Here is a 15,072-nt window from a genome sequence, read left to right as displayed (position 1 = left end):
TGTACAGGCTACACTGGTTCATTTATTAGTGTGACTATGTATGTGAATGATAACCTGAATTTCAGTGTAAGATGGACGTAACCCTTCAAGTACACCTAAATAACCTCCAAATCTCAGAATAACCATCCAAAAACATGTATTATACATTATTGTACTGTCCTAGCCAAGACGGAGCTAAGTCCTAGCTAGACAGCGAGCTAAGCTCCACAATGATGATGTCAGATGCCTGTGTGGTTTGCAGACTTTATTCAGCTGGTCATGACATCAACAATTGCAGAATGAAACTTAAATAAAAATTAAATTAAATCAAGTTTGCCTTCAATAACAGTGTGTTCCTAACTAGCTGCTAATACAGCAATAACAATCCACACAATCGATTAGCATGTATCAGTTAGCGTCCGCGCATCATCAAAAACAATCACATAAACTCGCCCCAAGAATTTGATCACCGTTGAAAATGCACAATAAACAGTACAACACGTGTTATACACAGCAGTTGCCTCTGTGGATGCTTCACATGCAACAAATGTGCATGCAGGCTTGCAGCTGTAATCTACCCCGCTCTCTCTCTCACTCGGCTGCGTGACTTCTTCGTGGTGGTAAATGCGCTCTTCCTCGTGTTGCGCGTGTGGTCTTCTTCGTGTGTGCAAATATGTTCTTCTTCGTATGCATATGCCCTCTTACTATCGTGTGGAAGTACTACCTGCTCTATGCTTCCTGCCAAAATAAAAGCATGCATCACATGTAGAGGTGGGTTGTAACGAGCAACATGTACTCCATTACATTTACTTGAGTAACTTTTTGGTAAAAACGCACTTAAAAGTAGTTTTACAGAGCCATACTTTTTACTTTTCATTGAGTAGATTTGTGAAGAAAAAAATGCTACTCTTACGGTGCTACATTGGGCTACACAAGAGTCATTACATTTTTCCTCTTTACTCTACGTATTATATATATATATTTTTTTGCCAGCAATGCTAAGAGTAGCTCTACCAATTTCACAAATGAGACGTCGCAACAATAATCACATGACTCCAATGAAATGTACATTTGAGGAGAAAAAATGGACCGGTGTTCTGCCAAAATGTCTTATATCGGAGAAACGTCAACACGAGGCGAATTAGACACCCAAAGTACTGCTATGCGATTTCAACTTGTTTTGTTTAGATGCGTACAGGCAGAACGCACTGAAAAAAATGCCTTAAGAAAATACTTTAATGTAGTTATATCAAATAAGGACGGTTTAAATACGCGACGTGACTAATGTGGTCAACAGATCAACACTGCTTTGAAGCTACCACAATGGTAAAAAGTATGAAAGGGAAATACATACAAAAAGTATTTTTCAGGTAATGAAAAGGCAATAAAAAAACTCAATAAAAACAAAAATAGTGAGTACTCGCCACTCTTAACCAGAGGTGGGCAGTAAAAAATGTTACTCTTACTCTGCTACTTTGGGCTACTTAAGAGTCGTTACATTTTTCCTCTTTATTGTACGCATTAGATTTATTTATTTTTTTGCCATCGATCCCATTGCCAAGAGTAGCGCTACTATTTTCACCAATGAGACGTTGCAACAATAATCACGTGACTCCATCACACCAATCAAAGGTAAGCTTGCCGTTCTATGATCACGCCAGCCTGTTCAATCCCGTGGCCTAAAAAATGAAGAATTTGACATAGCGCGGTGCCCTCAGCATGACTTGAAAGCGCAAATTTAAAGCTTCCTCCTAGTTTTTATTTGGCACAGATTGACCGCGGAAAACCGGAGATATATTTCTTTTAATTTCATAATAGTTGCTAAGAAGGAACTATTCACTATTCAAACTAGGAACTATTTTCTCCACTAGAGGGCACTCATGCTCTTTGGATTAATAATTCTTCATTTCTGTCTTCTTTTTTTGCTTGCTTTTTTGTATTTGTTTGACTTAAAGTGTTTATTTAATGGGTTATTGGACAGTATCATTAGAACAACAGTTCATAAGGATAAGTGAGAGAAAAAAAATAGCATTGTTCAAAAAAAAAACAAACAAAAAAAACTAAGCAGTTACTTACAATGTTACTCATTATTTGAGTATTCATTTCACTGGATACTTTTTTACTTGTACTACTACTACTTTTACTTGAGTAATATTATTTTGAAGTAACACTACTCTTACTTGAGTTAAATTTTTGGGTACTCTACCCACCTCTGCTCTTAACTGATGCGCACATGTATGTGAAATTGCAGAACACCTGCACATTTAGCAAGTGAAAAGAGGTAAATGTAAGTCTTAACGTAATGAAAATAATTCACTTAATAATAGTTGGGTCAATTCTATCCTTAAATCATTTAGGAAGACAAAATTACAACTACCTATATAACAACTCATTATTGTAAGGAAATAAGGTTCCTTAAAAGTTGGTGGGGACAATTTGAGCATCCTATAAAGTTGCTAGTGTTATGTCCCTACTGTCCCTATGCAAACATACAACTTTGCATCTAGGTGCCTTTCAGGACACTCAAGGTCACCATACCTTGTGTTCAAATTTAAATGTTGAGCTTTCAACTGAATAAAGGGTTTACGTTGTGTGGCATATTTAAAGTTTTTTATTGTGTTGATTAAACTTAAATATTTTAAGGCAATTAGTTTTCTCAGTTGAATTGTCAGAAGTAGAATGTAATAATTTACTTCAGTGGAAGGAAACTCAGTAATGATCACTTAATTTTTAACATTTAGGTAGTCAAGAGTCAATATTCTGTATTTGACAAGGTGACAAGAGTCAAGAATCTACATTGGACAAGGTGATGATGCTGGAACTTTTGTTTGGTGCTGTTCCAGTGAGATTTACAAAGATGACTGCCTGAAGGAAACATCAACATTCCCTCAGTCCTTGATGATATGGGGTTGCATGTCAGGCAAAGGCACTGGGGAGATGGCTGTGGTTAAATCTTGAATAAAGTTTACATTGGAATTTTAGACAGCTTTCTTATCCCTTCAATTGAAATATGTTTGTCATTTTCCAAGATGACAATGCATCATGCCACAGAGCTAAAACTGTTAAAGCATTCCTTGGAGAAAGATTCATCCAGTCAATGTCATGGCCTGCAAATAGCCCAGATCTCAACTCTATTGAAAACCTGTGGTGGAAATTTAAAAAAAAAAAAAAAAAAAAAATGGTCCACAGAAAGGCTCTGACCTGCAAGAATGATCTGGCAACTGCAATCAAGCCCATGCCTCAGAGACTGCAAGCTGTCATAAAAGCCAGAGGTGGTGCTACTAAATACTAGAGATGTGTTATGATTGCTATTTCTTTGTTTGTTTCTCATGATTCAATATTTTTTTCCTCAGAATAGAATGCTGCACTTGGTCTATAAAAGTAACATTTACTGACCACCACAATGTTTTTTTATTCATTTCTTTCAGTGTTTCTGAATGCTAAAGAGTTGCACTTTTATTTTTACAAGCTACCTAAGTTTGTTCTACATGATAAATGTCTGAGTGAGTGCTCGTCTGAGACTGGTGATTCCATACTTTTTGCTAGGGGTTGTTCATTAACAACGAATAATTGAGTTACTTGAACTTAAATCAACGATTTTAGGCTATTTGATTTCTTTAAGTTCATAAACTTATATGGTTTTTGGCAATCGGTTTCATTAAATGGTTTGAGTTCACCAAACTTATCAGGTTTTACAGTGTAGATAAAGTGTAAAATAAATAAATAAATAAAATACATTAAAATTTTAAAATACACATTTGCAGGTAAAAAAACAAAAACAAAAAAAACAATGTTTTTAAAAAGTACTGTACATTTATTTTTATTTAACTATTGCCATTGACTGTGATAGACAGCCAATCCATTTCAACTGGAAGGGCTGTCCGTCATAAAAACAATATTCACTGATTGCATAAGTATCTAATATCTAAACTAATAATCGACTAAAGGTCATAAATTTATTGTCTTTTTGGTTTTTTACTATTATTAGTGGGCAATGGTACATACTAGAGTATGTATCATACTTAGATAAATTGGTAAATTTGATAAATAAATTTGGTACCTTTCTTCTTCTTCAAAATATATATTAAAAAAAAGGAGAAGCGGCATGGGAAATGAATGAATGAAAAAAAAAAAAAGATACACTACAGGCAGCTTCCATAGAACATAGCTGTCACTCGCCCTACCTATAAATGTAATGGAAACGCGCTTCTTTGTGGCGTCGGATGAAATCAGTCCATGATCACGTTGACGCCGGACGCCAGTTGCGTACCTTTAATAAATACTACGGTAAATCCGTCACCTGTAACTATGGCGACTGGACGGCAACAGGAAATACTGTTGCGCTTGCAGCTAAAGCGTTACGAATGACACCGACTGAAAGTAAGTAAACATGCTATGTTTGTTGTTTTACATCGTTCGTGTTTCTTTGACTTAATGCATGGAAGATAAATGCGAATAACTTTGCAAGCAGTTGCTGAAGTTCTTGAGTTTGAAAAGTTCAAAAGATAAAACACGTTTAAACCATTACAATTGTGAAATGCTGTCATTTTAGGTGATTAATTGTTGTGTTATAATTTAAATAACGATGCAAATGGATGAACTGCCTGTTAAGTGTCATGCAATAGAAGATATAATCATCCTACCTTTTTGTTTTTATTTAGTTGTATCTTAGCAACCGAAGGGGGTGGCCGAGGGTCCCTGCACTTGGAACATGTTTGGATGATGGGTTTTTTCATTATTATATAGACAGACTGTCCTAACAAATATCAGGTGAGTTTCCTCATGCACATGAAATGCGATTTTTTTTTCAATATCAATGATGATGTATTTATTTATTTTTAAATATATTCCCCAGCATAATGGGTTTAACACTGACAAGAGCAGCCAAGTGGACTTCGGCAGGAAAACTGGATTCCACGCCGATAAATAGTCTGGTGCTGAGAGAATTGATGGGCTTTGTAGAGGACTTCAGCTCCTTGCACTCGCAGGAGGCGGAGCACTTGTTTGAGGAGCCACTGGAGTGGACCACTACTTTAGAAGCATCTGAGTTTGAAGACGATTATGAAATCAAGTCAGTCTATTAATGAGCCTCTTACATTAGCACAGTGCTTCTCAATTATTTTCTGTTACACCCAGGAAGATATAAACGTTTTACGCCAACCCAACTCTTTGCCACCACTGTAATTAATATAATTTGTCCATAAAATTATTATTATAAGTACACCTCCGCATAACATTGTGTCCTTTTTAATATTAAAGAAAAAAAGTAATACAGATCAACTTACGATAAAGTATAACTTTATTAACATTGTTTTGTTTGTAACAGAGAAGACTTATAGCGCATCATTTTGCCCGAATTAAAAAAAATAATAAAAAAAAGTCACATCCAAACTGGAAAAATACACTCAAGGTTAATTTTTGACCATTTGATACTGAAAAATAACATTGAATAAAATCAATAAATAATAACAAATTAAATTGATTATCAACATTACCTCATCAGAACAATATGCAAAACAATTTGATCGAAACAAAAATGAATAGAAAAAAAATGACAGCCTAATTGGACAGTGGGACAATTTTTATTTTTCAGCTCCTTTTCTATGGTGTGGTGTTATTTTGTACTGAGCAATTTGGTATTCCACCATATATGATGCCAACAGTGCTCGCTGGTTTACTGATGTAACACTGACAAAACGAGACAATTGTTGGCAATATTCAGCACGTTTTCGCTGAAAAAGAAATCAAGCGGCTTATCAATGTGATTGGGGTCTAATGTCTTTAAGTGACGTCTTAATTGATTTGGCTACCTGCTGTCCTCTGCAAACATTTTTAGACACAGTAAACAGACCGGTCTTTCCTCGTCTACCACTGCATTAAAAGTCAAAGTCAAAAGGCTGCATACAGTTTACCATATTACCTCATCTTAGCTCTTCATATCTCCAGTGCTCTTTGCTGTGTGCTGTTGTTTGGTTCAAAAATACTGCACACACTCTGAAAATGTGAGCGCCATTGCCACCCACTAAGTGGATGTGCAATTTCACTTTATTCTAGTATGGCAAAAAAGTATGTTCTCCGAGGTCACATGAGCCACCATGGGGGGCATGCCCCACTATTTGAGAAGTACTGCATTAGCATGTTCCGGTTCGAGATTGACTATTGCTACAGTTTTTGTATTTAGAAGTAAAATTCTCCTCTATTGCATCAGAAAGTTTGGCTCACCGTCACAGACAATAAGATACAATTATGTAATTCTAATTCTAAAAATAATACTTTTCTTTCACCTCAGAGACTCCGGGGCATTACACTCCATTGAAAAAGATGAACATGGAAATCCTACATTATTGCTCTCTCCCCCAACTATTTCTGTCCGTAACTTCAACCAGCTCTCAAATATAGTGAATCTGGAAAATGGGAAGGGAATGACTGAACTTCAGGCGTGTATCGAAGGTAAGTTCTTCAACAATGTGTTGAAGTTTGAATTCGATTCACTGGTGGTTCCTGGCTTGGTCGGGTTGGGCAGCAAATTGTTAGGGGCGCATGAACTGGAGCTGCACGTAAGTGATTATCTTGAAAGGTGGAAAAGCGCTATACAAGTATAACACCATTTACCATTTACTATTATAATTGGCGCCCCTAGCGTTGCAATGATGCCCCTGCAGACCGCAGTTACTGTCTGCACGCAACCACAAAAGGAGAAGGAGGTGGGACAGGGATTGGATCAGTTAATTTGGCTCGAAAACAGCATTTGTTCATGGATAAGCCGCACTGGACTACTTTATTCGTAGTCTAAAATAAAATTCTGTTGCCATTTCTTAAATCTTGACACGCTTCTATCATATTGGACTTTCAAAAAATGGAAAAATGAACAGCATTCAAGCATAACTGTATATCTCTAAAGGTAGCAGAGTTGGGTGCTGATTGCAATTCTTGCAAAATGAAAGACAAATATGAGCTGCATTTTGCATTTAATTTCTCCTTGATGCTCAGAAAATAGAATGCCTGTGGTGAAGATTCTCGGTCCCAGTTATGCCAACATGAAAAAGGCTGTAAAAAGCAAAGAAAGATCTCATGATCAAGCACAAGACCTGCCCCTAGACCTCAAGATGCAGCTCCTACACACTCTACTAGATTTCGACAAACAGATTCTTCACAAGCTCCTAAAAGAAGTATCAGAGTGCGTATTTCCTCCTTTTTCTTGTTGTTGTCTCAACCTTTGACAAATGATGGAAATATATACTTTAATACATTTTAATCTACCTTTTTCAGAAAGTTCCGCCTCAATCCTGCCTATGTTGACAACGAAGTGGAATATTTACAAAGTTTTTGCGGTCCGGGAGACAATAATGTGTTAAAGTCAGTTCAATACACATCAGGTTTGAATTATTATATTCATATTTCTCCGGGCTGCAATTGCTCTTAATACAAATGCTGAATATTCAACACAATAGACTTAAAACCGTAAAACTCTCTTAAAATATTAGATTTGTGCTTTAGTATGATAAAGTGGGTTTGAATTACAGTGTGATCTCTGGTACAGTTTTATTGAGCCTATTTGTACAAAAATGTAAATGAAATAGCTTCTTCCTCATGTTTTTTAAACATGCTAGCATGTTTTTCCACATGTGTTTCTGTTTGTAACTTTTGTCTCTCACCTCTTAGAATATGAATTTCGAAATAGATGCCGTGCCCCTCTTTGGAGACAGCTACAAGGTGAGATGTGTTACCTTGTGATTGAGACTTATGACACAGAGACGCTCCACATCACCTGCAGCAGTGCGGGAGTTTTTCTCAACATGGTAAGACTGTCATTTTCCAAATGTGCTGGGCTTACATCTATGTACAGTCACGTGAAAAAAATTAGGACACAACTTTAAATATTCAGTTCTTTATTAAGAAATGTTTACATACCAACGTCTGATCTTGTTTTTCTTTATCTCTGGAAAAGAAAGTGATTTAATTGCAGGTAAACAACAAGAAATAACATTGTTTTACTCATCAAGCCTAAAATGCATATTCTAACTGAGGAAAAAGTTAGGAGACCCTACCACCTAATAGCTAGTGTTACCCTCTTTGGCTGAAATAACTTCAGTGAGGTGCTTTTTGTAGCCATCTACCAGTCTTTGACATCGGTCTGAAGAAAGTTTGCCCCACTCCTCAACGCAGAATACTTTCAGCTGTTAGATGTTTGAGGGGTTTCTGGCATGTACAGCCCGTTTGAGGCCCACAGCATCATAATGGGAATAAGATCCGAGCTTTGACTCGACCATTCCAGGACTCTCCATTTCTTCTTTTTCAGCCAGTCCTTGGTGGATTTACTGGTATGTTTTGGGTCATTGTCGTGTTGCAGGGTACAGTTTCCCTTCAGCTTTAATTTTTTTCACAGATGATCTCACATGTTTCTCAAGCACCCTCTGATGCGCGGTAGAATTCGTGGTGGATTCTATTATATTGAGCTAGCCAGGTCCTGCTGTAGCAAAGCATCCCCAAACCATGACACTTCCACCTCCGTGCTTCACAGTTGGTATGAGGTTCTTTTCCTGGAATGCTGTATTGGGTTTACGCCAAACATGTCCTCTGGTCTGGTGTCCAAATAATTCAATTTTAGGTTAATCTGTCCAAAGAATATTATTCCAGACGTCCTGGTCTTTGTCTACATTCACTCTGGCAAACTTCAGTCTGGCCTTCATGTTCTTCTTGGAGAGCAAAGGTTTCCTCCTTGCACACCTCCCATGAAGGTTAAACTTATGAAGTCTTTTTGATTGTAGGGGCATGCACTTTCACATCAATTGTAGCAAGAGCCTGATTTAGGTCCCGTGATGACATTTTAGGGTTTTTGGAGACTTCTTTTAGCAACTTGCGGTTTGCTCTCAGGGTGAACTTGCTTGGATGGCCAGACCTGGGCATGTCCACTTGTAGACTATTTTGCAGACAGTGGAATGGCTGATTTTATATTCTTTTGAGATTTTTTAAAATCCCTTACCAGACTCATAAGCGTCTACATACTTCTTTCTGAAGGCCTCAGACAGCTTCTTTGATCTCACCATGGTGTTTTCTCTCACTTTAACAGTCAGGGGCACATCAAATTACATGTGAGGTTTAAATAAGCCAAGCCTCCTTCAAAACACTGGGTAATGATGTTCTAATCATGTGCACCAGGCCATTTGGGGGCCCTTAGCAAAATAATGCCAAGGGGCCCATATTTTTGGCCCACCATTTCGTCACAGTGTACTGTGAAACCCATACATGCAATCCAACCCATACGTCCATATTTTGTATATTAATCAGATTTTGTTGCACTGCATACTTTAAACTTCTCACCACAAATGATTGTCAGTACTTACAGTAGATGGCGCCAAACCGTTTTCCAAAAGAGGAAAAGAAAGAAGTTAATGAAGAACTTTTATTTTTTAAGCTTGTAATCAAGTATCAAAACTCACAAAAGTCAAATAAAGCAAACTGTAGTAAACGGATGTTTGCATAGATAAACGGCAATGCGCGCCACATTATTCACGATGCTCTATTAACAACGTATAAAATGAGGTTGCCAGATTGGGGGCCTCCTAGTGGTCAGGGGCCCTAAGCAGCTGCATAGTCTGCGTATAGGCTGGGCCGGCCTTGATGTGCACCTAATGTGATAGACTTAGATTTCAACTATCTTGCCATCGTACAAGATAGGCCGATTCCATTGAGATAGATAACAGAAAGTCTAGACAGAGGACTACAAAGTTAAGCTGTTTTTTTTTGTTTTGTTTTTTAAATTTTCCTATTATTTGAAAGTTTTCTGCATTAATATTTTTGTTTTCTACACAAGTTGCATGGTAGACAATTTGCACATACTATCAGGATTTTAAAGAGCTTCCACACACCAAACGTTGACTCCCTTCAAATCTGTTTTCAATCATTTTCAAAAGTTAATTTGCACGCTTGCTGCAGCGTTGACTCTCTCTCAGTGACTCTGCTGACATGCCAGAGGTTTCCTGTCTCTGTTTCTACACCTGGAAATATTTCAGCCAAAGTAGAGGGGTTGGAGTGTAGAAACTACAGCCTGGCACCAAACGGGTGACATTGATGCAAATGAAACCTCAAAATACGGTAGTGTCTTAAACCTAATTTAGCGGTTAACATGGCTTTACACTTCCCTTCGGAGGCTGCCTGGAGATTCTCTAAGCTCTCTTGGCCACCGCGCTACTCCCGAACTGGCATGTGGGTTGCATTAGGATTGTGGGTTTTCAGTATTAACAAAAGTGTTTTCTCCACTATGTGCTCACACAGGGTGTCACGAACGAGAAGGACGATGATGCCTATCAGCAAGCGAGCGATGTGTTTAAGAACCTGGTTGCTCTGTTGAAGAGCAAATCTCAACAGTTTGCTGAGTGCATGGCCTTACAGGTACAGACAACACAGTCTTGTTAAAATATTAGTGTTTCTTAAAGGTAAAATACAGTGGAATTATGACCAATTTTGGACAAAAAAAAAAGTACAAAAAAAAAAAAAAATCCATCCTTTTCCTCTAACACTTTTTCTCATATTTAGGGAAGTTGCTTTAGCATGGCTCAACCAGCAACTGTGAGATGGTGCTATGAAATGCTGACCATGTAAAAAAATGAAAATGACATGTAGAAAATGAACTTGGCACTCAAATCTGGCTGTTTTTACAATTTTATCAGAACGATACATCATCGAAACACCCACTTTCTTTCCCAGCAATCATGGTTGTGACATCACAACCAGAATTGATGATCATGTTTAGCTTCATACTGCAAAAACACACCTCCTTAAAACTACCTGTATTTTCCGCACTATAAGGCGCATCAGAGTATAAGGGGCACCTTTAATGAATGACCTATTTTAAACTGTTTTCATATACTGGACTGTCTCAGGAAATTAGAATACACAATATTCTAATTTTTTGAGACAGTCCTGTGTATATATACAGGACTGTCTCAGGAAATTAGAATACACAATATTCTAATTTCCTGAGACAGTCAGGAAATTAGAATATTGTGTATTCTAATTTCCTGAGACAGTCCTGTATATATACACTGGACTGTCTCAAAAAATTAGAATATTGTGTATTCTAATTTTCTGAGACAGTCCAGTATAGGGCACAGAGCGTTATAAGGTGCAGTAGTAGTAGTTGTTGGGGCTGCATTATGCATCCACTAGATGAAACTGCGCTTAAGGGAATGTCATGCCATGATTGACCAATACTGATCCATATAAAAGGCACATCGGATTATATGGCGTACTATCGGCTTTTGAGAAAATTAAAGGCAGAAAATACAATAGTTAAATTCCTTTGTTTTCAGTGTATAATATAAGTGAAATTATCTGCCAGTGCTTCAAGTAAATTTCACAGAAAAAATAGCAAGCTGAAAATAAGCTTAACAGACTTATGTTAAGTAATAAATTAGTATATATGTTTGTCAGAAATGTTCTTAATTTCAGAATACTTATTGTTCAAAACAATATTTGAAAGCAATTTTTTCTTCATTTAGATGAATAATTACCAACTTTTAGATGTATGGACTTAGAAGGAACAAATGGTAATATTTACTTAAATAAGTGGAATAATATGACGCATTAAGTCTTTAACACTCAAAACAAGATGGAGAAAATTATTTGACCAGATTTAAGAAAAACAATCGGATTAAAATGTTATAAATTTGCAGTGTAGTGCTGCGCTAGCTAGTACATGTGCACAGAATGACAGAACGGTCAAACGGCAATAAGATAGCATGCTCGCAGACTGCAAAAATCTGCGGCTCATTCTGGGTGTGACCAGTGTTGTTAATTACGGTGTTGGATTATAACAGCGTTTCTGATGGCGTTATTTTTTTCAGTAGTGAGTTATCTAATTAATTACTTTTCCCATCATTGCAACGCTGTTACCATTAATAAGGATGTGATGGGGCGTGTTACTACAATTTGGTTGAATGAAACGAGAGTTGTCTGATTTTGTCACAGCTTCCTGGGAGACAGCTGAGTGGGGGGGTTGGTGACGCTGTTGCAAATGCTATGACGATGGGCTAGGTGGCTCGGAGCGTTAGCATAGCATTCGTGTTCTCATTAGCATTTAGCGTAGCGAGCATCATCTTAAACTCTTGCGCAACATTTTGCTTTTTTACATACGGTTCATGGCGTCCAGGTGGGTACAATTATTTGGAAAATAATGTACCATTTTCCTGCGTAGAGTGCATTATTATCCACAAGTTGGCGTTGTCCTTGTAGATGCTACAATATAATACTATACTGTATATATATTTTTGATACCAAAAATAGTCGCCTGCCCTAAACTTTTCTTGAATGACGCATCCATGACACTTGTGTGATGTTTTTTAATTAAAACAACTTGAGCAAAGACAGGAGAGGTAAGACATTCAGTGCCTCACCTGCATATTGAAAAAAATATATTAGGGGTGTGACGTCACGGGAAGTCACGGTTCAGTACATACCTCGGTATGGGGGTCACAGTTAGGTTGCGGGTTCAGTACAACAGGCATTTTGAAAGTTAAAGTTTGAATACCATTACACACTTATATAGGTGAAATTAAAAAAAAAAAAAAAGGAAAATATGTGACCTATGTTTTCTTTTAATGAAAAAAAAATCAGTTGAATCAGGTAAGATAAACATCTTTGATGTTAAAGGTGTTACAGAATCTATAATGTAATAAGGTGTAGAACATGAAAAGTAAAGTCAGTTACTTTGCTGAGTACTAATTACCGTATTTTTCGGTCTATAAGTCGCACCTGAGTATAAGTCGCACCAACCCAAAACTGCGCAATGAAGAAGAACAAAAACAGAAGTCGGAGTATAGTCACATTTTTGGGGGAAATTTACTTAATAAAATCCAACACATAGAACAGATATCTCATCTTGAAAGGCAATTTAAAGTTAAAATACCATAGAGAACAATATGTCGAATAAGTGTACAGTATGATAATGTTACGTGATACATTAACAAAGAAATGCGTACGTGGCCGGTATGTTAACGTAACAGCTATTAAGAGTTATTCAGATAACTATAGCATAAAGAACATGCAACAAGTTTACCAAACCATCCGTGTCACTGCAAAATAGGGCTGGGCGATATGGCCTTAAGTACGTATCACAATAAATTGAGCAGATTTACCGCGACGATAAATTCGCCCAAGCGGACTGTTATATAATTTGAAAATTTGAATCAATGCATGGAATACAAATTAACCGTTTCTCGTTAAATTTATTTACCAGCTTTCAATTTATCAATTGCACATGCAGTCTAAACATTAGGTATTAAAAAAATCTTGTAAACAATAATAATTCTCGTGTGAACATTTATAACAGCTTGTATGACTTGAAAAATGTACAACATTATAAAAATCAATATGACGACTGTGCAAACATGTCATTCTAACACAAATGACTTGCAGCTTTAACAGTACACGTGAGACAACTTATTGGTAATGGCTGCTGTGACATAATTATTCAACACAAGTGTTTATGTCAAGGTTTCAGTTTTTTTTTTTTTCCCCGAAACATTTTTTAATACATGCACCCCCCCCACACACACACAGACACAACCAGATTAAAGCTGTATTGCTCTGATGCCAATGAAACATTTAAGGTTTTATGATGCCAGAATAAAGCAAACACATACAGAAAAATAGCTGTGGCCATTAAACTGTCATATTATATATAGGCTTCACTGTTGGATTATACTTTATTCTGAGTGCTTTACCATCATGAAAGCTTTCAGAGAAATCACACAGAGATGCCAAATAACGCGACATAATGATTGCTACATGAAGTCCGTAACCAGTCCACTCATTAATTTCAGCCGTTTTGACAAGGTTGTGGCTTGGCTACTAGAAGAAAGCACTGAAAGCATCATCTCCTGAAATCGTGAGAACCAGGGAGGACAGCGAGTGAAAGCCCGTCTGGAACCCGCCAAGAGTTTACTTAATGTCGGGTGAAAGTTTGGCGAAGCTAACTTAAGCCCGACTCCATCTCGTTTACTTGTAGCGTTAGCCGCTAGTGTTAGCCTACCGGGCTTCTGTTTGTTTGGCTTCCTGAAAACCACGTGACTCAAAACGTAAGCACACTGTCTGCTTTCTTAAAGGGGAATGAACATAGCCGAACAACACAGAGTCAAAACGGGATGAAAAGACTATATTTTCTTGTTTTATTAAATTACCGAATTTACTGACATGGTCAAAATTACGTCGGTCATCGTGAAGAATTTCGGTAACGGTAAATTTTCGGTTTACCGCCCTGCTCTACTGCAAAACACCATAATAACTTGTGAAATTATATAATAATAATGTGTTAATAATTTCCCACGTAAGTATACGTGAGTATACGTCGCACCCCCAGCCAAACTATGAAAAAAACTGCGACTTAAAGTCCAAAAAATATGGTAATTACTCTTCCAATGAGGTAACTGAGTTACTAATAGAGGTGGGAATCTTGGGCCACCTAACGATTTGATTATGATTTAGAGGCTACGATTTGATTATAAATCGATTATTGAACCTCACCAGCTATTAGCTGCTTTTAATGTTTTTTACATTGGTGCAAAAAAATTAACAAAATCCTCTCAGGCTTAAATAAACTACTATTTCAGTATCAAGTTAACAGTTCAAAACATTAAATAAAATACTCAAGTCCCCATTCTGTATCAGCAGCTTTAAACTACATTCAATTAATGTAATGTTGTGATCAACCGTTTCAGCAGTTTTCCTCACACAAGGGTTAAATTAAATAGGACCTAATTTCATTATTAAGCCTATTCTCTAACCTTTTTTGGGATGGGTTTGTGTCCAAAAAATGGTCTGCTATCGTTTTAAAGTTACTTGCTGTAGCTGTGTCATGGTGAAGTAGCTACAAATAGTTTGTAGTATCATTTACTTTGTATCACTATTCCAAGAACTTTTCTCTACACATCTACAAAATAAGAATGAGACATTTTTCTTGACTTTTGTCTCATGAAGCAAACATGGCACATTAAATACCCCAAAACAAGGGCCTCCTCTGTAGAACGATGATTTGAACACTGATGCTGTGTGACTCACATATACAGTATAAACAGTTCACATTGTGTAATCAGT

At 37.0% G+C, this 15,072-nt stretch overlaps 1 protein-coding gene across 1 annotated transcript in view; it reads left to right on the top strand.

The window, feature by feature from the left end:
* The first annotated feature begins 4,266 nt into the window (after positions 1–4,266).
* Positions 4,267–15,072, top strand: part of odad2 (outer dynein arm docking complex subunit 2) — a 118,393-nt gene continuing 107,587 nt past the window's right edge. The window contains exons 1-8 of the mRNA XM_057824972.1: positions 4,267–4,359; positions 4,641–4,749; positions 4,835–5,050; positions 6,269–6,429; positions 6,970–7,156; positions 7,249–7,355; positions 7,642–7,778; positions 10,255–10,371. Of these exons, the coding sequence (XP_057680955.1) occupies positions 4,839–5,050; positions 6,269–6,429; positions 6,970–7,156; positions 7,249–7,355; positions 7,642–7,778; positions 10,255–10,371 (921 nt within the window). The 5' untranslated portion in view covers positions 4,267–4,359; positions 4,641–4,749; positions 4,835–4,838. The remainder of the gene's footprint in view (positions 4,360–4,640; positions 4,750–4,834; positions 5,051–6,268; positions 6,430–6,969; positions 7,157–7,248; positions 7,356–7,641; positions 7,779–10,254; positions 10,372–15,072) is intronic.

Source organism: Corythoichthys intestinalis, chromosome 20, assembly GCF_030265065.1.
Source record: "Corythoichthys intestinalis isolate RoL2023-P3 chromosome 20, ASM3026506v1, whole genome shotgun sequence".
Classification (NCBI taxonomy): Eukaryota; Metazoa; Chordata; class Actinopteri; order Syngnathiformes; family Syngnathidae; genus Corythoichthys; species Corythoichthys intestinalis.
The sequence above is the reverse complement of the archived record's forward strand: the minus strand, read 5'-3'. Positions and strand labels throughout refer to the sequence as shown.